This window comes from Peromyscus maniculatus, chromosome 11 (assembly GCF_049852395.1).
Source record: "Peromyscus maniculatus bairdii isolate BWxNUB_F1_BW_parent chromosome 11, HU_Pman_BW_mat_3.1, whole genome shotgun sequence".
Taxonomy (NCBI): domain Eukaryota; kingdom Metazoa; phylum Chordata; class Mammalia; order Rodentia; family Cricetidae; genus Peromyscus; species Peromyscus maniculatus.
This window is the reverse complement of record NC_134862.1, coordinates 97,059,092-97,083,155: the sequence shown is the minus strand read 5'-3', so window position 1 is coordinate 97,083,155 and position 24,064 is coordinate 97,059,092. Positions and strand designations below refer to the sequence as shown.

General features: G+C 39.4%; 1 protein-coding gene across 27 annotated transcripts in view; it reads right to left on the bottom strand.

Annotated features, from left to right (window-relative positions):
• Positions 1–4,995: 4,995 nt before the first annotated feature.
• Esrrg (estrogen related receptor gamma) overlaps positions 4,996–24,064 on the bottom strand; it is a 630,688-nt gene continuing 611,619 nt past the window's right edge. For all 27 annotated transcript variants that reach the window (XM_076548161.1, XM_076548174.1, XM_076548169.1 and 24 more), the window contains 2 exons: positions 19,805–20,074; positions 4,996–8,951 (listed from right to left, as the gene is read on the bottom strand). In XM_076548161.1, the coding sequence (XP_076404276.1) occupies positions 8,707–8,951; positions 19,805–20,074 (515 nt within the window). In that variant the 3' untranslated portion in view covers positions 4,996–8,706. The remainder of the gene's footprint in view (positions 8,952–19,804; positions 20,075–24,064) is intronic.

Genomic DNA, 24,064 nt, shown 5'->3' with positions numbered 1-24,064 from the left:
GCCTCTGTAGCTCTTCACTGATGTCTGCCCAAGAAGAGTCCCTCACATCCACCTGCTACCAACTGGCATCTCAGATACCCACACTGCCCCCAGTATCAATGGGTTTTTACCCTATTATCATTAGATTACTTTAGAATCTTATTTATCCTCTGTTAGGAAGGAATTTTTATTTTAAGAATGAAATGCAATTTCAATATATTGAGTATTACATTAGGTAGAAAATATTTCTTTCCATCATTAACTTTTTTTGATGATAACAATCCTTTGAGTATGTATTTATCCCCATTTTGTTAAACAGAGTAGATTTCATTAGTAGTCATGCCAGTTAGTTTCAAAGCTGGGATTTGAACTTACACTGAAAGACTCAAATTTCTCATGTTATGTAATGTGGTATATTGTCAATAACTTTTCACAGTTTATGTTCACACCCCGGATCTTATTACATAAAACATGTTGTACCAAGAATATCTTGTGTAAAAATCTTTTTATCACATTATCTGCTTATTACCTAGCACATTAGTTATCAATGACTGCATACTTATTTTTGTGCATAAAGAGAATATTTTTCTGTCCAAATATTAAAAATATAGAGCTATATGTTTCTTGGTTTATAAGTGTGAATATACTTGATACATCAACACTGGACTATTCACTTTGCTCAGTGGAAGAGAACTATGGCCAAAGAGCAGCCTCAGAGATCCAAAACACAATCTCAGAGATTATCCCAAAGCTATCATCTTTAGGACAGTTGGCTTACATCCATCCTCAGAATATTTTGCTTACAATGATAGGAACTCTCAATTCGGGAGAATTAGCCCAACTCAAGACCTCATTTCCAAAATTGCTCCTAAGATTTTAGTTTCCTGTGTTGGATTTTTTTTAAGATAGCAGGCAGTACTTTATTTTCTAGAAAAACTGTGAAAGTTGACTGGTTGTTCAGATTTAACTGGAGTGTGAATTGAATCCTTTTAGGCTGCTGCTAGCCCTAAGTATTCCCTTGTTAGGCCTTGCAGTGACCTTTTCCAGAATTGGTTGGTATTCCCTAAAATCAGCCTGCCGATTTTCAACACATGCTAAATACACAGACACTCTTACCTTTACAAACATTAAATAAAGCCATTTTCTTTCTTTTTCCTATTTGCTTTTCCAGTTTCCATCTTTTGGGGGGGTATAATAAACTCCAATTATAACTTGGCTGCATGCTACAGAATTAGTATTACCCAACACTCCCCTGTTGCCTAATCCTCAATCTAAGATGCAATCTAGGGCCTCTGGAAACATTTTCCATGTAACTCCATTTGCTTTAAGACATTCTTCACAATTCTCAAAAGCTTTGCTGTAAAAGACAGATTATAAGCCAAGATCTTTCACCCACCTTTGTGCTGTCTACTGTGCTTCTCTTTAGGGCTGTTTATTTCCCTGCCTCCCCCTTCAACATTTGACACTAAATTTAAAAACACTTTCTACTGAGAAGGAAGTCCGTCACTCCAGAACTTCTATAGTACTTGGGAGCAAAGAATTATTAGTATTTTTAAAGGCTCTATAGTTGATGCTACCTACTTCTTTCTGATTGGTATTTATAATAAAGCAGGGAGTTCTCAGGCATTGGCCGTAGACTCAGTAGGCAAATCTCTTGTGTGGGTGCAGCCATTCCACCTCCACCCCCTGGTGATAGTGTCACCTATGTAAGTTTTCTGCTAACAAATTGAAACTAGCTAGGATTTCTAAATTTTGAGACTAGTTGTTTATCTGAAAAATACTCCAGAGGAATCATCAGGCAGTCCTGCACTGAATTTAATTTAAACAGTAACAGGAAAAACAAATCTCTATGGAGGATATTCAACAATAATAAAATATTTCTCTCAGCGGGTGAGCTGGTAGCAATTGCATTGTTGTGATCCAAGCTCACGTTGCAGTAGGTCATTACCATCATAACAAGCCCTTGGACCAACTGGCATGGACACGCAACATTGAGCCCCTGATGGGCACATTATTTCAGAACTTGAGCTTTGTGGAGAACAAGACAAATACTCCTGGAAAAAGAAGGATTATATTTTGAAATTCCTTTATTCTCCACTTTGTTTCATAATAAGATGCAATTCACAATCAATCTCTGGCTACTTGCTTTGGTTTTTCACACTATGAAGGGGCAGGAAAAGCAAGAAGCTGGGCTTAGATAGGAAAAGATCAGATACTCCGACTTAAACACATCTGTATCCAGTAGACTAGGGAAATGTCCAATCAGCATGTGTCCATTCTTCACTGTGGAAGAACAAACCTTTAAATGGATCTTGCTTTTCTTTCACAGGTTAGTCACGAATGAAGTTTTTAAATGAGCAAGATGGACTGCAAACTTCTACATAATTCTAAGAATAAAGCATCTCTACACTCAATTCCATTTTATTTCTACCCTAAACCAACAACTTGGAAAACATGGATAGAAGAATGGTCCAGTCTAAAGTCCCACCAAAAAATTAATTTAAATTTTCTCTCTCTTTTTTAGTGGAGAAAAACATTACTTCTTTCCCTTCAGAACGTGTAAATGAATTTCAAAGCAAGTTAAAGGGACAAGTGAACAGATTAAAAGAAAAAAGGTCATGAAAGACTCAACATATATATTGTTGAGCTGGCAACTCCATTTAACACTGGCAAATAGCTAGATGTATGTGGAGTCACCAAATATAAATGTTCCCTTGGGCCTGGAGAGATGTCTCAGTGGTTAAGAGCATTTGCTGTTCTTGCAGAAGATGAGGGTTCAGTTCCCAGCACTCTCATTGGGCTACACACACTAGCAAGTATTAACCCCAGCTCCATGGAATCTGTTGCCCTCTTCTGGCCCCGGAGGGCATCTGCAGTGACATGAGTATACACACAAACATATAGGGACACACAAAATTAATAATAAGACGATCTTTTCAAAAATGTTCCCTTGTGTTTTGGGAAGGGGCAAAGGTGGAATTGGGATGAGAGAATGCCCTCCCATCTGACATATATCCCCTTGTCTTTGTGCGAACAAATTGAGATCTTTTGCCTTGGATTTCTTCTTTAGTAACAAACATGCAGAGCCAATGAAAGGAAGCTCTTTATTTTTAAGGGCATTTATAGCCTGAGAAAAATTACAAAGACACGGAGTACTGGATTTCATCCTTATCTTCAGGTGAAATAATCTCGAGATCTTCTCCAAAAGTCCTAATGCCCAGGCCATGTTGCAGAACTCAGTGAAACCATACCTGTGTCCTTCCTGGATGGGACATGGGAGTCTCAAGACTCTAGCACTTCTGAGAAAGTTTAAAACATGGACAGGAGTTCGAAAACCACTGTTTTGTTTTTGCTTTTTTCTTTTCAACAACTGCTTACAGCTGTAATGAAACCTTTGTCAGTGACTCCTTAGAACAAGAGGCACGAGGCAGCAAAGGGCGTTTCCCCTATGAGCTGTGCTTTGTTGGTAAGGTGACCATGCAGCATTCAAGTTGAATGTTATTTTATGGATTTCTTTCATCTTGTATGGGTTCATGAAGGTTTATGGAACGCAACAACATAGGTTTTCAGCTTTTAAAGGCCTAAAATATTTTGAATGCAACATTTGGCTAATCCTTAAATTTTTCTCCCCTGAAGGATGACATATTGTTCATTAAAGTTGTCTGAGAAGTAATGTATGTTCCTTCTAATATAAGTGAGTTCTAATATATACATGTTCTAATACATGTGAAACAAATAATTGTTTGCAAACTGTTAAAAATTAAATGATTCCTAAGAATAAACAATATACAAATCTACTTTGTTTCTAGACTGCCAAATACATCTTAAAATATCAAAATCCCACTGCCCCTTTCTCTTATGCCTGAAGTAGCCATGATAAATGTCTGTACCCGAAAAGTTTCTTGTAATTATAGGTTATGAAAAAGCAAGAGAATTTTAATGTTTGGGTTTTTAAAAGTACATGAGTGTGTCTCACATATGTTTTTAAAAGAGGAACTCTCCTGGAGAATGTGGACAGAGTATTCCTTCTTAGGTCTGAATGCTGCATTTCAGAAATTTGACACAAATACACCAGCGACTCAAAAGTAAACAAATATGAACATGAGATACTATGTTGGGCTTTTGCCACTCAAGAGATATTAAAGTATTAAGGGGGATGAAGCTTTCTTGCTAGTGAGGTAATCTCATGGCCCTAAAAACAGCAGTTCTAGCTAGTGGCCTTTGTGTCACCGTGGTGTGTCTCTGGAGAACCAGTCCTCTCTGAGAGGTAGGCAAGCATGCTGACGAAACACTCTCAGGCTGGGCAGAGTAAATAAAGGGCGGGCTAGGCTGGACAGCAAGAAAGAGCGTATGAGCACTTGGGTGATGGCTCCGGGAGGGTCCAGGGGAAGCTTCAAGGTGACCCCAAGCAGCGAGGGCAGTAGAAGGTCATTTGCTGTCAACAGTGCTGCTTAACCCTCCTGAATTCCAAGACAGCCTCCTCCCCTCCAGTGGATTGGAGGACTTCGCTGAGACTTCCCTTTCAGGAGATCTGGTCAGTGGCTGTGCTGTGGAGCCCCTCCACCAAAGGCAGGCACTCACAGAGCTCCATGTGCCAGCCCCCAGAGCTTGATTTAATTGTCGATAGAAGGAAATAATAGATATCTCTCACAGGTTTTAATACGATCTTAAAATAGGGGAAAGTTTTCTGTTATGACATTGACATAGAGGCGATGATTTTGAGTAATGCAGGATGATGTGGGGCTGCTTAAGATTAAATACGAGCTATATAAAGGCCTGTCAGAATGAATTCTAATGTGCCATGAGACACTTTGCATACCCTTAAATATGCAAAATGTCTCTTGGCACCCTAGAATTCATTCTGACAAGCCTTTATATAGCTCTTACTTAAAGTCCTACTTTATTTTTAGGGACTGGGTCCTCAGAGCCACTCTTTGAGTGGCGGCAACAAAGGGCGCTGTTGATCCGTTGGTTTCTTTAGCGAGGGAAAAAAGAAACACAATACGAAAGAGCAGCGAAAAGTGGAAGCCTGTTTAATATTGTTCTACCATCCTCCTGAAAGGCATAATAATTTGAGTTACATATCTGAACTGATTGGAGTCACAGAATCATAGCTCCTTTTCGCATTTAACAATATATACAATATAAAATAAATACATTTACACAAATGGACATTTGCTGGAGCACACGGTATGGTACACATCACAAAAATATACAATTGATTGCTTTACAGATGTGATGCCCATCTACAGCTATAGACATGGTTTCATTATTATTATTAATTATTATTGTTATTATTTTTACTACTGGCTATAATGCAACTCCTGGATCATTGTAAGCAGTTTAAATTTTGTTTTGTCCATTTACGATCTTTGCACATAAGACTGCCATAAAATGTTGTCCCAGGCAGGTAAACAGGGATGCTTAAATAATTAAAATACAATCACCGACATCCATTTTCTCTTCTATAAGAAAAATAGCAGTTTTAAATTTTTTATATCTTTTATGTCATCATTTAAATGCAAAATAGTGGAATAAATACAACAATCTGATTTGATTAAACACGAGTGTCGCTACAAGGAGTCAACACAATCATATTGCTTTAAATAAGAACAAACCTAAAAGAAAAATAAAACTGTAAATCGCACGGCTAAAACATACACCTTGGTGATTTCCTGACACTTGGCGTTAACTAAATGGTCTTGCTTGAAAGTTGAAAAACAATAAACTTTTCTCGAGCAAGGTACAAAGGGGTATTTGCCCTGAAGCCCGCGCATTTCTTTTAGATCTACATTTTAAGCTGTTTTTCCCCCTTAGTTACAAGATATTTGTTGTTTTGAAAAGCCAAGTCTTCTAAACTGAGGACTACACATTGTACCTCATTCTTTAAAATATGTCTCTGTCCGATGTGATCACTTGCAGGCTCTGAGTTCTGAAGCCCAAATACTTCAGTGTGATACAGCAAAACAGTGGCTACACTGCCTGTATTCCATTTGTATATATAGCGCAATTGCGCAGTAGTAACTTAAACCCTGCATAAACCTTCTGGAAAATAATATTTTTAAACACTTACATGATGAAAGAATCTTTACAGGATCAGCACCTTTTTATCCCCCCAGGAGTTGTATTTTCTGTTGATTTTTTTTTTTCAGGGATTTGCCAATTTTTTTTAAAACTTACCACAGCTATCAATTTCAAGTTATTGACCATCCGAATGAATTGCTAATGATGATTTACCTAGATTCACACTACAGTCACTTTCCCTACTGAGAACCACAATCTACGATATATTCCCATATAGCTAATGATAGATACACAGTATTCCTAGCACAAGGCTGAGGCTTCCTCAGCCTAAGGTATTTTGCTTAAAGCACACAAAGTTAGCAATAGTTTTGGAAGCAAGTCCGCACCAAAAAGTTTTTGCAACAACACAGAGCGAGTTAATAACAACATCTGAGAGATGATCAGGTGAAAGCCATATATACAGCATTTAAAAATTAGACTTATCTATATTCTTGAATATTCAAAGCTTTATGTCTAAGCTATACATTGGTATTCTATAATAAACCGTTAGAGAAATTATCCCTTGTTTTGAAAATATTATGATTTCGATGTGTGTCTGATCATAATGAATACTGGTTTGGAGTTTCAATCTGTTATTACTGGTAAGGAGTAGAATATACTACTGTATTCTCCTGAGGAAGTATACATCCAATACTGTCTCTAATTCTACCCTGTGTCTAAAAGCACACACCACAAGAATCCAAACACCACGAGAACAAGACGACAGTTTCTGAATGCAACGTAAAGTTCCGAAAAGCGTAGCAAACATGGAACATTGAAGCTGAACTATTCTTTTGTTTGTTAGGAGTACAACTTTAATTACATCTGTGTACATAGAATAAGACTGTCCACAGAATACAGAGAGCAGCTATTAACACTGGTCCATTGGTAAAAGCGTTCTATGGAGGTTATTGTTTTCTGGTTATTCGGCGACTGTAGGTTCCGGGAGGGGGCATCTGATTTCTTCATTAGATTACACCTGGTTACAGTTCTGAAACTGACTGGCTTTCATGCTGTGACCATACATCTATGTGAAAGCATATCTATTGGCTTCGCTCTTGGTAAAAACAAAAGAGAAACAAAACAAACCAGCAGGTTAATTTAAACAATCATTCCTAAGCGAATCAACTCCTCCGGATTAGGTTTTAGAATTTGGTCAGGCATCTGCTGTCTTTGATGATTGGGTTGTTTGAATTCTGGCCTTAGCCTTATTGCCTCTGAAATGATATTGGCTCACAGCTCCTTCTGAGACAGTTTGTAACTGCGTACAGGCAGCATCTCATTCCTAACCATGAGGGCAGCTAGAAATCGTATGGCGACTGTCCCCTCCCAGCAGGGAGGTGTACTGGTGCTAATTCTACGGATAGGGATCCCATGTGCAGTGCTTGTGAATATGGCCGCTTAGCATCACGGTAGGTGTAATGTAATCCTTGGTGTCGGTGAACGTTTAAGCAAACTGGAGCTCATGTAAGAAACTGATGTTTGGGACCAGACTGGCACACAACATAAATTGCATCCGTGGTAATATGCACCTTCCCTTCAACTATTGCTTGAGTAAGTTAAATCCCCATATTAATAAATGGCTGAAAAGTGGTAAAGCTGGTACAAAAAAATCTCCATTTGTAAGAAGAAACGAAACATTTTTTAAAAATCTTCCTTCAGGGTTCATTTGTCTTTCATTTTAGTGTTCAATCGTTCAAAGCCAGCGCGAAGTTGCGGTATCCTTACCCCTCTCTAGTATTGCATGAATGAATAAAGCTTAAACGATTCCCTGAAAAAGTTACATAGTAGCTAAACTAACCAATACCTGGAAGACTTGACAAAAGAATTAAGGAATCAAATGGCTGTAACTGATCTAGATGAGAAAGCAAGGAGAAGCAGCCACTGCCGCTGCCGCCGCCGCCGCCGTCGCCGCCGCCGCCGCCGCCGCAGCCGCTGACGGTGTCTGATCAGAGGCTGCTCCGTGGAATCTAATACTGCACTAAGTCGATTCGTTTGTGTTGCACTGTACTTTAGGGACGGTTCTCTCTTTGATTCCTTACTCGCTGGGGATGTCATGGTTCATGACAAGTTCACTGGCATCCATATTATGGATCTCTGTCCTTTGGCAGGGCTGGCTTCCATCTCTCTCCAGTTAGAGACTGCGTTTAAGAGTTGAGCAGCAGAGGGGAGAAAGGAAAAGACAGGGAAGGCTAAGGAAGGGAAGTGATGCAGGAGGTAAAAGAAACGTTCCTTACAGTCAGAGGTATTGAACATGGAGAGTGAAGTGGGGTGAGAGAAGGAAGAGTTCAAGGCAAGAAAGGAAGGTTGGGGAAAGGAAGAAGGAAGAGGGGAAGAAGAAAGGAAGGAAGAGAAAGAGTGGGAGGAAGGGAAGGGAGGAGAAAGGGGGGAACCATTAGTAAAAGAAGCAAAATGTGAGAACAGGAACAAGGGAGAGCGGGAGAGGCCTGGATGGGACAGAAGGAATGGTGGGTAACGTGAGGAAACCTATCAGGAAGATGTGGCGGAATCCGCAGGCTGCATCGTACTGTTGCTGCTAAAATATCAGTGCAGTCTCTGTTGATTTCTAATGGTGTTCACTAAACTCTAAGATTCTTCAACATCACTCTTGGGTTTGTCTTCCCTTTTCAACGTGCAGGATGGGAGGGCCCGGGGGGCTTTTAGTCAGACCTTGGCCTCCAGCATTTCCAAAAACAGTTTGTGCATGGGGACTTTGCCTTCTAGCTTGATGTTGTAGAAGTGCTGTACAGCCTTGGTGGAGGTCTGCCGGAGAAGCGGCAGCGTCATCAGCATCTTGCCTGCACGTCGTGGGTCTTCCATGTGCTGGCCAGCCTCATAATCCTGCAGGGCCTCATGCAAGACATCTTGAAGTTTCTGCACAGCTTCCACATCTTCTATGTGCATGGAATCTAGACAATGAAGTAGAATATGTCAGCAATTAGGTGAACAGTAAGGTCAAAGTAACAAACGAAAATGATACAGGTTATTACACACACACACACACACACACACACACACACACACACACACACACACACAGTAAGGCAATATCACAAGGAACACAGATGAAAACATTCTCAACAGAACACGTGTGTGCTCTTGGTCACCCCAAGGTCAAAGCTGCTCCAAAAGTCTTATTTCGAACATCTGAGTATTTTCCCCTGAATTTCACTTAGTAATCCTCAATATGACCTCAGAAGATAGGTATTGCTTTATATCTACACATATGTAGATATGGACACATATTTACAGCATATATTACATATTGACTAGTAGAACACTTTAACAGAGTATAGTCTGGGCAGCTTGACTCTAAGCCTTTTTTCGTGTGTTCATTTTAACAAAGAATTTTAGAAAGGAACTTAGAACATAGTTAGGTAAGTAAGGAGGCAAGGGAGAATTTGGAAAGAGTTGGGGGAAAGGAATAAATAGGATCAAAATATACTATAAGAAATTCTCCATGAATAAACAAAAATATTGTTGAAAAAAGTCTAAATGTTAGCTGAGATAAAGTTTAAATCCCAAATCCTCCCACAAAAGTCCATATTCCAGTTAGAAAAAGTTAATGACTGAGGTCATAATTACAACTCCACATGATACACAGAACCTCACACTACAGTACTATCCCAAGCTTCTTAATACTTTCAAGATTTTAAATGTATTCTTCTTATTAAAGTGTCCTTATAGCCTCAGTTTCACTGCCTTTGAACAGAATTTCTAAACCTTGAGTTGTGAAATGTTTTCCACATTTGCAACAATGTACCCTGCCCCTAGATTGACTAATCTAACAATCCAATTCCATCAGGATCAAAAAGGGTTAACAAGGTTGTTAAAAGTATCCTTGTGAGAAATGTGAAATGCAGATAAAAAATAAAACAGACACTTAATTATATACAAGTTTGAATCATTTAGCACGTTTTATTGATTCCGATGACAATTTATCTGTTAATTACACATAATGGAGTCTTTGGGGACTCTGCATGTTTAATAATCCCTTTTCTCTGTGAATGTCGAGTATGAAGATGTGTGTAGTTAGCTCAAAGTTTCACACAACTTGAACACCGATCACAGACTAAAAAGAACCTTGTGATAAGACCAAACAACCACAAACATGTAAAGGAATTAGGACAAATGGATGTCACCAGCAAAATGCTGCTAAAACTCTTCTGGCTGTTAAAAGTATTTTGTTTATTTTTCTTGTACAGGATTATAGAAAATCATTTTACCAAGTCAGTAGTAAATTAGCCATTAGATGGTGTTTTTTACCTCCAGGTATAAAATGATGCTACCTTGGAGCTCAGGTTAACTTGGCATGGTAACCATGGCTACTACTAAGCAATACAATACAGTGATGCTCAGGTCTATGGTAACTCGAATGGATCAGTTGATTGACATTCTCTAGTAGAAAGACATGGAGGAGGGTCACGAGACCCTCACATGGAAGTCCTGCTATTATTTCTTCTTATTCCTTGTCCTCACCTGAAAATGACCGGGGAAGATAACAGAGTATATGGGAAGTGGAAGGCTAATTGCCAGGAAATTCCATGATGCAGTTTCTAAAAGGTAATCATCCATAGTTGGATGGGGCTTGATATAGACACAACTGTTTTGGAGCCACCCAGAGTCCTGTAAGTAACCCCACACCTATACTTTCTTAGGTTCAAATGTAGTTTGCTCTGTTTGTGTGTCTAAGTATATGTTCTACATGCTGGAGTGTGTAAGTGTATATGCGTATGCATCTTAGTGACCTTCCTCAGGGATTATCCACTGTGCTTTCTGAGATAGGGTCTCTCAAGGGCTTGGAATTTGCCAAGTCAGCTAGACTGGCTGGCCAGTGAGGCCCTGGAGTCTTCCTGTCTCTGCTTCCCCAGCACTGGGATTATGAGCTCCTGCTACCATAGCTGACTTTTGGCTTTTCGTCATGGCTTCATGTGGTTCGAAGACTGACCCTCATGCTGGCGTGGAAAGACTTTGACTGCCTCCCTAGCTCCATACACTTGGTTTTCTTTTCATCAAATGAAGCTTCTAGAATATTTAACAGTGAAGACAGCACGCATTTCTGCAATGAATGAAACAGAACTGCTCATGTGAGCTCATGTCATCGACGCTGTGATCTTTATCAACAACATTCTTTACAGTGTTCCTGGCAACGATATTTCCAGTTGTACAAAGATGGCTACTTTACACAGGACAGGACTACTTAGTAGAAATATAGACACTGATGGAAATACAGAATGACTATAGACATAGAGACATTGATTAGAAATATAGAATGAAATAGACATTTCATTCCCAATCTGTCTCCAAGTCCCTTCCTTTGGCTAGGGTCATAATTACTAGAATAAGCTAGAATAGATTTCTCTTTTCTACATGGTGTGCCTTTAAACATGGGAAGCCAGCTGCAGCCCTCCCCTCGGCTTCTCCTTCGCTGTTCCTCTGGCCTGGCCCAGGGAGATATACGAGTGGATGTCACAGGAAATGAGGCGAGAACAAATAGCAGAGCGATATGCTCACAAACAGCAATTAAGACTTCAAACTATTCTTTAAAGGCTGTGATTTAGCTGGAGAGATTTAAAAATGATTTAATCAAATTACTATGATAATTTAACTTCCCATTTACAGAAAAGATTCTAACTCATTTTAGCTTTACTCATTCTCAGATCTGCTAATACTTTAAATGCAAACTCACTAAATCTGAACTATTTAATTAGACCATGATTCAGCTGGCAGACTGCTGAAGGAAATATTCATCTCCATTAGGGGCCCTAGTTCAAGTGCTGGTTCTGTAACTTTAATCTGCTCTTTTCATTGGGCTGGGCTGACATGCAGATGCCAGGCGCAGGAGAAGTGCCATTCCCTTATTGTTTGCCTTTGGTTGTTGGTACTGGTTTCTTTTCAAGTACATTTCCAGGGCAACAGGTCCCAGAGTCAGAACGAATGGGAACAAGGTAAACGTAGCACCCGGGATCATCAGCTCCTGAGCAAACTGGACAGGGTGAGGCTGCACAGGAAGAGCACCAGGTCAGCTGGTAAGGAACTTGGGTACCTGGGCCCAAGTCCACAAGCACTCACTCAACAGCATGGTACTGAGACGAGTGGTCGTGGTGCACACCCTTCAGCCCAGCACTTAGGAGGCAGAGGCAGCCTGATCTCTGTGAGTCTGAGGCCAGTCTGGTCTACACAGGGAGTTTCAGGATAGCCAAGGCTGTGTAGAGAAACCCTGTCTTGGAAAACAAAACAAAAAAAAATTAAAATTAAAAAAAAAAGTACTGGGGCTGGATACACAACTTTCTACTAAATCTTGGTTCAGGACTAGTGAAAAAGATGATTAATATACACAATATATATATATATATATACATATGTATGTATGTATGTATATATATATGTATATGTATGTGTGTATATATATATGTATATGTATGTGTGTGTGTAGTATGTATGTGTATGCTATTAAAAAGAATTAAGTTTTCAAAGTACAACCAATGTTCAAATAAGACATATACTATTACTTATGTGATGTTTTAACCCTTAATAATTATGCTAATAGTTATCCATATAGAATGCTTTTATTATGTTTTAAATTTATTTATTTAATGTATATGGATGTTTTGCCTGCGTGTGTACCATGTGTGTGCAGTGCCTGCAGAGGCCAGAAGAGGGTATCATATTCCCTGAGATTCAAGTGACTGGCAGTTGTGAACTGCTATGTGGGTGTTGGGTATCAAACCTGGGTCCTTTGGTGGACAACCAGTGCTCTTGATCTCTGATCCACCTTTCCAGTTCCAATTTTGTAATTTATAACAGCTTACTCTGTAAATGGGGCCATGAGGAAAGGTGTTGTTCCACTCTTTGACTTTGAGAACAGGGATAAATACATTTATTTCAATGGTTGCAGCATTCAATGTCTCTTCTGGCCATCACCAAAGACTTTAGTTTTATTTGATTAGCTATAGGAAAGCATTGGCCTTTTCTATAACTGGGTGGGCACAGGTACTCAGAGGGTCAGAGTCCAATCTAAGAATTGACTTCCTGCCTATAGCTCATTCTCACTAATGATGTCTCAGTACCCAGATTTTCTCTGAGCTAGAACTGAATATCAGAAGTATATAGTTATGCTCAAGTCTAGAATGTAGCATGAACCAGAATGCCCAGTAATCTATTGTGTGTTAACAGAACTGGTCACTTTGTTTGGTGTTTATAAACTTCCAACATAGATTATCTTATCTTAAAAGAGAACTTATGTTTCAAATTTTCTAGGCATACTAGATAAGGTGTTCTAGAGTGACCCCATGGTTATCAATTAGCTGTTGTCCTGGAACCCTGGTTAACTATAGGGCAAATGGGCTCTTGATTGACAAGATGGCTGTCCCCTCAAAATTAAAAGAATGAAAAGCAGTGATCATATGTCTTAGTCACAGCACAGTAACTGGGAAGACAAGCCAACATAAGTGCCATTGTAACACAAATCAGTGGCAAGGTTGTTCCCAAGATTCTCCCCAAACAACGTTAGAGTTACATGTGGGTGTTCCTAATACTTCCCCAGGTTGCTGTACCCTGTTCTGGCCCCTGGTTTGAAATGAGTTTAGAATACCTTGTCATACCAAATAGCATGAGCATCATCTTAAACCACCAGGTCATTGAAGAAACTTCTAGAAATTGACCACTGACTAAATTGGAACAACCCTTAGCTTCAGTAAAGATAATATTTGCAATTGATTGATATCTATTAAATATGCATGAATACTTATATTTATAATGACATTTTAAAGGATACTTTTTAAAATTTTGAAAACTGGAAAGCAAAGAGAATGAATCAAGTTTCTCTTCTGCTTTTGTCTATAAACTATATTCCTGATAACTAAAGAAATACATATTCCCATATATCATGACTGAATGAAAAAAGGAAGTTGAAACCACAGTCAATACTCTGCAGTCTCCAATGATTTATGGATTTGAGTCATCAGCGTCCTCAGTTCTGACATCACAGAGAGGCCACTGGGCATTGCCCGATGCTACAGGGCAAGGACCTGAGCATGGTGTACAAAAACTGCAAAGGACAAAGAAACAACAAAGAGCTTATAGCATCTAGGCTGTGGGGAACTCTGCAGGGCAGGTGTTCTAGTTTTTACAACAGACTAAAGAAAATGGAAAGAAATGGGGAACATTTAGACTAGGGTTGTACATTTAGACTTCAAAATCCATCCATAAGATTTTTTTAGATAAATGAGCTAGACTCAACTACAGTCACTAAGCATAAACAATTTAATAACAAACACAAGAAAGTGGTAGCAATAAAAGCCAGGACAACATGGGGTTACTCTTTAGGAGAGAGTTAACTTTTCCGCTACATCTACATCTGCTACATTCATAGAATCCAGTGCATCTATTTGAATCAATAGTTTATATTTAGCACCTCATTTTCTAAAAGCAGCTACTCTGGAGGAAAGAGAGAGGGTTCAGGCTGGAACAAGACAACTGGAAGGGTTCCTGGGTACTTTGCAGTCTTATTTTTCGACCTTGCTTATATATTCATTGTGTTAGACTGAAAATTGGTTTCAAGGATGTCCAAGTCCTGCGTCCTAGAACCCATGAATATCACCTCATAGGGCAAAGGGAACTTTGCATGTGATTAAGATAGAATCTTCATATGGGAGATTATCTTGGACTATCCAGGCCAATAACATCAAAACAGAGAGAGGACAGCAGTGTCTTGAAGGCTAACTTCTACTTCACTGGCTTTCATTATGGACGAAGGGCCTGGCACATTGGCCATGTCTGACTTCACAGATTTGGGGATCTGGAGTTCAAGGCTAGTCTCAATGACCTGGTAGGATACTGTCTCAGGAGTATAAGATAAAAATGAAAAGATAGATGGAAGGATAGATGGGTGGATACATTATAGAATGTGACTTGAATACTAGAGAAGTCAAGTAAAGAGATTCTTCTCTGGGGCTACCAGAGGGAGCTGGGCTCTGTCCATATCTTTGTAGTACACTTGATGAAACTGATTTTGGAATTGTGATGCCTAGAGAAAAGAGCACAGATATATTTTAGAAGATAAAAATTATGTCTGTACTGAACATATATAGAGCTCTCCCTTGTCATTGTTCCCTACACAATACAGTATGTCAACCATTTACCTGAATTCACTTGGCACCACATATTATAAATAATCTAGAGATAAGTTGCTAAAACAAGCAAGTGTAGGTCATAAAAAATATTATGCCATTTTTAAAAATATTCAGGGTTTGTAACTATGCTTAAAGAAAAAATCTATAATTACTCCCTCACAGACACCAAGGGACAACTGTGTTATAATTATCAGAAGACAGGAAAATAAAAAAAAAGTAAGCATCAATTCTAAAGTAAATTAAAGCCATCAATTTAGGTTTCTAGAGGTGAAATTGGAATGGCCCAAGTCTTCTGTACTGAGATATCTAAAACACAGTGCATGGTTATTTGTGAGATAAAAACAATAGATTGAGAGCAGAAAAAATGTCCAACATTCTGTCTCATAGTTACTACAAGTCTTCATCAGTTTATCTCAGGTAAATGTGTCTCCTTCATAGGCACATTTTGAGAGTCCCCAAGAGAAGTTTAAAAAAAAAAAGAGGTGGCTACAGTAAGGTTCTCCAAAACAGATAGATAGATAGAAAGATAGATAGATAGATAGATAGATAGATAGATAGATAGATAGATGATTGATAGATAGATAGATAGATACATAGATAGATAGATAGATAGATAGATAGATACATACATAGATACATAGATACTTAGATACATAGATGAATATCACCTCTTGGCCAGCAAGTTACTAAAAGCCATCTCCAGAACATCATAGAAATAGAGGCAAATTTTTTAAATGATCTAAGAACCCAGTAGGTCCTGTAGATTGAAAAGGATTTTGTTAGTGACATATGTTCTCATTCTTTAGCTCCACGGAGATGCTATACATCTATCTTCAAGCTTCAGAATACAGTCTCTGTCAATGTCCCCCATACCAAAAACACTCACCACCTTTATATAACTGGTTTCAAATATTTATGTCACTCAGTGACCCTGAACACTGTTTACTCTGCCTACCTGACTTTACAGTTCAGGGTCTCTCTCCTTGGAGATGGAGGAACCCCGAGGGAGAGGGGAGGGAAGTTTGCAGGAGTCAGTGGGGATGGAGGACACCGGGAGAACATGCCTCACCGAATCAACTAAGCAGGGCTCATGTGGGTTCACAGGCAAGCATGGGGCCTGCCCGGGGCTGCATCAGGTGCTCTGCATATGTGTTTCAGCTGTCAGCTTGGTGTTTTTGTGGAACTTCTAAGGAGGGGACACAGTGTATCTCTGACTCTTTTGCCTGCTCTGGTACTCTTTTCCTCCTGTTGGGTGCCTGTCCAGCCTCAAGAAGAGAGCTTTTGCCTTGACTTATTGTATCTTGTTTTGTCTTGTTTCACTGTTGACTCTTGGAAACCTGCTCTTTTCAGAAGAGGAAACTGAGGAGTGGATCTGGGAGAGAGAAGAGGCAGGAAGTAGAGAAGGAGAGGAGGGAGAGAAACTATGGTTGGGTTGGGATGTATTATACGAGAAGACTCTATTCTTTAAACATGTTCTGGAAAAGAAAGAAAGGAAGGAAGGGAGGGAGGGAGGGAGGGAGGGAGGGAGGGAGGGAGGGAGGGAGGGAGGAAGAAAAGAAACTACTTACTTGCCTAAACCTTGTTCTCCAAATAGAGGAAAGACAGGCTTACAGCATAGGAAACAATTCCCCTTAGACAAAAAATTCACAAATATATGCTACATAAACAAATACATATTTGTGGTATTGCTATTTAACTAGTAAGTTATAAGGAAAATCTTATCAAAAATTTCCCCTAAGGGGATGATAATAAAAATGGTTTGAAAGATACTAAGCCAAACTTCCATGAGGGTTCAAATATCCTAATTAAATAAGGTCCTGCCCTGTTCCAACAACCTAAAGAAGTCACAGAATTCTGTCATTAGAAAGTCTACAGTTGTGTACACAAGTCAATTTGTCCTGAGTTATTACCTCAGTTACAAGTTCCTAAAATTACTCCAGAATTTAAGCTGATGACCAAAATAGTATTTATAGTGTTCTATCAGTAGGTGTTTATTCTATAAGTATTCCACAGCAGTAAAAAGAAAGCACTTAATTTTATTCATATTTATTCCTGAATTAAATGAGCCCACTAAAAAGCATGGCAGCCCTTATCAGGAATCCAACTGTCCACTTGCCAAGCAGAAGCACAATATTCATGACTATTGAATAAAAGCAGATGTTTAAAATAAGACAAGATAGATAACTGAGATATCTGTTAACATCTACAGCCATGCAGGAAAAGGTCACATAGGTCTCTACTAAATAACATTAATTTTTATATAAGGATTCATTTATGTTAATCTAAAATCCCTGAGTACTAAAAGAAAAACTGGGCATTTTCTAGCATGACTATGCAAAGCATCAGCATGTGTTCACAGGGATGTATGCACACAGATGCTCTCACAGAGATGTTTCTAATAGCATTTAAGAAACTCATGTTGGATCCAAATGACTAAATCTACAAATTTGTTTCTATCCTCCAAAAAAACAAATGGAACAAAATAACCTTATATCCAAAGTCTAAAAGAAAATAATTTTCTGAATATTGCCCCCCAAACTAAAAGGCTACGACTTGGAACTAGATGCAATTAATTTTTCTTGGTATCAAGAAGCGAAACAGATGTTGGGATGACCTGGTGCAGAAACACTCTACAAAGCCATGCTACTCAGCAAGCAGGACTGGTGAGGCAGGAAATGTCTTAACAATGCCTAGCTTTAATACGAGAATCTAATGGGTCCGTTAAAACAGGACTTCTAGCCACGTGTGACCACAGCAATGCAGGTTCCTTCCCGGGCTGGGAGCAGAAAACAGGACTGGAGCATCCACGTTTCAACAGTACCAATGGTTCAACTTTTACTAAGGAACTGAAGGAGTCTAAATTAGAATGCTTAGCCATAAATTATGCCTGGAACATCTCCAAATGTCAACTTTTAGTGACTTTCATGACAAAGTTTTAGCATTGCTCAGAATTTACAATTAACCAACAATTTACAAAATCAATTGGGAACATAAAAGAATATAAAACATGCTTACTCTGTCTTAAAAACAATGAAGTGCATAAGAGGTTTTAGTTAGAATTATTTTTTATGATTATCAAATAAAAATCCTTTGCAAAGCCAGGACTGTGAAATCTTTCATCCAGTTTGGTGAGCTGCTCTAGGTGGAAGTTAAACAAACAAACAAATTCTTAGAAAACTTCCATCTCATATCCTACTTGAACCCCCCAGAGTGCAGGGCAAGGGTTTCTCAAGAGTTTGTACAAACAAGGTCATTTGTCACGAGAAATCATATTTTAAGTTTCACAGGAGAGGGAGGGGAAATGGGGTGAATGGTGTGGCAAGGACTGGGTTAGATTCACAATTAAAACTGTGAAATGCTAACGCCCATTATGAAGACAAATAGGAAGGTACAACTTCATTGTTGAAAACAATTTCCCTTCTATCAGTCCAAGGATTCAAGCATCAATATTGTAGATGAACTGTTAATTACAAAATCAATTAAAAATTATTTCTAAAAACAGTCACGCATCCCTAGCTCTCATGGGGGCAATTTGGGCAGAAGATCTCATCTTGCCCAGACCGCGCCAAATCACAAAGTCGTCATCCACAAGTAAGCAAAAGCAATCTGGTTTTTCATTTTTCAGCGCGGCTGAGCCCAGCCTGAGATTGATCGTCACATATGGCCCCAGAAAACAAACTGTCAATATCTTGAATACTGCAGAATTTGAACAAATAGCCGTCCGCCCATTCAAGCCGCTCATTGCATCCCATTTAACAGATTTTATTGACAGTTTCCTTCTTGTAATTAAAGGGAAAACTACTGGCCAGCAACCAAGATAAAGTTCAAAGATAGGGTCAAAACAAAAGCAGCTGGAAAGAGCAGGGTGTGACTGCCAATGGTACAAGGCTTGAGAGCCCTTATTGACAGGCAGGTATCTGAAGATCGGTCCGTCATTAGGAGGGATCTATCCTGAACTTTATGCAAATGTGAAAAGAGACAACCTAGTGTTAGGGAAGGTACAACGGGAAAACAAGAAAGTAGCAGTGATTTTTTTTTTTTTTTTACTTACCAGAATTTGCCCCTATTTTAGCATGCTCCTGTTCAGATGCAAGGCAAATCTATTTCTATAATTCTTAACCCTTGCTGCACATGGCACTATCAACAGAATTTGATGTCTACAGGACTCCAGACTATAAGCCACAGGGCGTTCGTTCATAACAAAACCAAGAGGCAACGTGGCATGTATTTTTCTCAACTGCAAAATTGGCCTTTTTGAGAGGAGAGGTGGGAAGTGTTTCCCCATAACTCACAGGCGTTGACTCTCACAGAAACAACAATGGAGCTAATTTTGTCCCAAGAGTGCCCATTTGTGTGAGTCCCTCAAGACTGTCTGCTTAGCTATGGTCCAAATTAGTAAATGCATGGGGTGCTAAAAGTGTCACAGCTTATAAGAGGAAATAAAATGAAAACTGCTTCCTTTAAGTTTATTTTTCTTTCTAACTTTTCTCTGGAAAGCTACGCTGATTATAATTTTGCTGACTCATGGATAATTTACAAACTAGGCCTCACAAATCCCCAAGAAAGCACAAAAAGGGGTAAAAAGGACGGCATTAACAGTGCAACAATGACCACATCAATATGCCAACCTGAATTAGCAAGAGCTATCGCTTTGAGGGTGACGAATTCTTCTTTCTCCAGCTTCATGCTCTTGTATTTCTTCACCAGCTGCAGGATAGCATTATTTAGGTCAAGAAGGCCTGCTAATTTGGACTGGTCTTCATCCATTATATAATCATCTGCATAGACAAGTTCATCCTCAAACGAAAGGGATCGGTACACAACACCAAGGATCAAGATTTCCATCCATGCACTTTGGAGAAGGCTCATCTGATCCGCCAGGGACAGTGTAGAGAAGCCTGCATGGAAAGACAGGTGGATCAAGTTACTCGAAAGCCACAATTTCATAATGCAACCTGAGCTTCCTGGGGTGGGCAACCTGTGTCTCAGGGCTCAAAATCATGCTGTGCTCTGATTAGAAGTTATTAACTCTCCCCACCCTAGTATCATATTGTGAACCCAAAGTCGAAGTCACAAGCTGGCTTCTATTGGATGGTGCTATGGTAGAATCAGAAACCCAGACAGGGGAACATGATAGACTTATGGTTTTCTTTCCTTTATTTGCAGAGAAAGCACCATGCATCTTTCTGCTCTATTTCCAACATTAAAGGAGGTAAGATTTTCAGTTAACTTCAACTTCCTAGTTTTTAAAAACTAATATTTATGAGGAGGATGAAGGCAAAAATAATCCCCACACATACCGTGAAAGAAAACAAATTAAAATGCATGACAGTCAACAACTTGGAAGTGTGTCTTTATGACAGTCATGTGATAAATTAAAACTAAATGAGCATGCTCAGCTGGCCACTTATCCCAGCTGACATCAGTGTGGATTTCTCTTTTAAGCACTAACTAGTATATAAAGGAAGGAGAAATCTTAGCTTACCAGCCTCCTTGTCAAAGAAAAAAAAGCTACAATTCATTCTTATTATTAAAGTCTATTTGTTTAAAAATCTAAATATAGACATAAAAGTGTCTGGTGGGAAGGACAGGCAGAAAGCCAGAGCCCAAATGTAAATATTGGCTAGGCTCAGGCACTGGCTCAGCCATTCATCTTAGGCAGGACAATGAACTTGTTTTGCATTTGGGAAATTTAAAAAGTGCAACTCCCTAACTGCAAAATCACAACATACAGTTGGAAAGTGTTGTGTCTTATTTTCACCTGAAATAATATCTGGCTCAGTCCTTCACTGAAATTTTAGAAAGCATCCATAGAAACTGTGTAAACTCTCATCTACTCTTGAGGAACAAACAACAAATGACTAAGGAATAAAAATAAAGTCTTGTTCAAGATAATTCGATCTGCTTCGCTAAGTCCAAGTGGATGTACGTATATGTGTGTGTTATATAATGTACTTGGAAAAGGATGTGTCAGTGACAATAGCTGAAGACCAGGTGACTGTTCCCAAGAGACCTGAAAAGTACATATTTCCTTGCTAACGACATGCCTCGTGGTTACCGAGTACAGCCTACCATGATTTAAGGCCCTTCTAGCAGTAAGCCTATAGAAGGGAGATCATTGTAACTAATGCAACTTAAGAAATCTCTTTTTACGCCCTTCCTAGATATTACGACCCAATCATAAATATCCATGTACTCCAACCTCTGCAGGCTCCTGTTCACCATCAGCTGGCCCCATTTTTATTCACATGGAATCAGTTCTGTCCCACATGACAGTAAAGAAAAGGAGAGGTTTACCTGACCCACTGAGAAAACCAGTGGACTGCCCTTGGTGCCACACATGCTTAATAAAATCTTCAAAGGGATTACTTCTGCTTCTCCTGATGGGATCTACATAGCATTTCTTTCATTATGAAGGCACTTAATGTGGTATTTGGCAAGGCTTCGTTTGGTCAGTTTCATATATTTTTCCCCTTATTTTTTAATCAGTGAAATTTAGTATTATATATATATATATATATATATATTTTTAAAGGCACCTTTTCTTTACCTTTCTTTCTTGTTATTTTGGAGTGAAATAAAAGGGAAAGAGTTAGGTTTGCAAGGTAGATGAGCACAGACACAGAATATATATATTCTGACAGCATTTTTAAAGAAGTCAGTGGAGGAAAATAATTATCAAAGGAAATAAAGTTCTACCAAAAACAAACAAAACTCACTGTTCTTTCCACCCCACCACCCATCCCACACTGACTAACTGAAAAAAAAAAGACTAACGGGGTTTTCTTTTACAATTCCATCACCAACAGCAGCAACAAGAATCATCACTGGGAAACTTCTGAGCCAGAAGGAACAGATCTGTTTTAATTTTCCTGGTTTGATTCTTCCTTTTCACAATCCTAAGCAGCGGTTTGTTGCCGCAGCAGATGGAGAGACCTCGTAGCCCGAAGCATCGTCCTGAGACAGCCCAGCCCTCCCTCCCAGACACTGCTGTTAGTAAATAGATTTACACATCCTCCAATCTCCACACATCTTTCTGCCGAATAATTAAAAGCAGGATGATTAGTTTATTGAGTGGAAGGAGGAACTTTTTTATTGAGGTCCATCCGCGATTTTATCAGGGCCAGCACTTTTACGGCTGTCGCTGGGGTGCAGCCATCCAATTTTTCTTATCTGCCTGATTAATACAAACGCTGTTTCAGGACGCATTAATTAACAGATACAAATCTACGTTCTCATGGAAGGATCAATACAGAGAAGAAAAGAGGCATCAATGTGAATTTAGTGCTGATGATGGAGAAGGCTCACTATCGACATTTACGTGTGCGGAAACTTGAAAGTTGCATGGGGCCCCTTTGTCCCTGTGATTTACAAATAACATTTTTTCAACAACAACAATGTCTGCCACATTTCTTTGGGGTTTAATTAAGCAAAAGCAATAAAATTTCATTTTTAAAGGTTGATTCTGCAATTTGCTTCCTCTGTATTGATGGCTCTGTGCATGTGTCTGTGCTCATCTACCTTGCAAACCTAACTCTTTCCCTTTTATTTCACTCCGAAATAACAAGAAAGACATGTTAAGAAAAGGTGCCTTTTTTTTTAAACACCTGAAGTATTTTTTTCTTACTTTGTTAAAGCAGTGTGCTTTTTTTTACAAAAGCATCAGGAAAAAAAATCCAAATCCATGCTTTAAGGAGTAAGGCAATCAGGGCCTCCGTCTCTTTGGCCTTGAAAATCAGTGTCTCACAGTTTGTCCCTTTACACGTTTACCTCTGCATTCCACAAATTGGCTTAAAGAACTTCCCCCACCCAAACACAGGGTGGCACTCAGATTTCCTGCAAAACAAGTCATCTCCCCGGCCAAAGGGGGCCCAATATGCAATCGAGATTTTATTTCCATTCCATAAAACATTTATCTATCTATCTATCTGTCTGTCTATCTGTCTGTCTGTCTGTCTATCAATCTATTTATTAGGTGTGGTCCAGGTTCACCTTGAACTTGCTACATAGCCTCCCACTGATGATCCTACATAGCTCAGGCTGGCCTCCCACTGATGGTCCTCCAGCTTCTGTCCACAGAATGCTAATATTACTGACATGCACCACCAGGCCTGGCTTTCAAAAAAAAAAAATTCTTTTCACCCTCCCTTGAGGAGGGCTGGCTATATTACCCTTCCACAAAGACACATGGAGGAAATATCTTTATCAGGAGACATGAGCAAAGCGTAGACACCCAAATGATGAGCCTAAATGAAAATGCTGTGATAATGAAGCTGACTCTAAGGGTTTTTTTTTTTTCTAAAAACAAAAAAAAACAAGAAACATGATTGTGTTATTGGCTCACAGATACTGTGTCCAAATGATAATTACTTGTTCATGCTCTTACCAGGCATTTAATGGTGTTTTATGGCTACCCAGCTACAAAGTAGAGTCCTTGTCATCTATAACACGTAGCTATCTTTGGCAAGATACCTTTCTCCCAAGCGAAATAAAATGGGGTTTGCCATAGTGTGCCTTAAGTTCACATGCTGCACCTCCCCGGATCTTAATCTTTGGCGTGTGGCAGCTTATAGTTTCTAATGTGCAGCCCTATTACAGCTTTTTAAAATACACCACCAGCCATTTTTCTCGTTGCCAGCTGCAGCCCCTTCCGTGGATCCCGCCGGCACGTCTGATCTCTCTTCATCTCTGCCTGTCCTGGAGTTGGTGCCCTTTCCTGGATCGGGGGCGTTTTGCTCAGCGGAAGGACTCTCTAGCCTGACCCGCAGCTAAATTGTGTGTTTATCTGCACTCCAGTATGCTCCAAATGCACCAGTCGACAGTGGAGAACAGCAGCTCTTGGAAGGATTGAAAAGCTTCTCAAGAGGCGGGTGCCCCTGAGGTAGCAG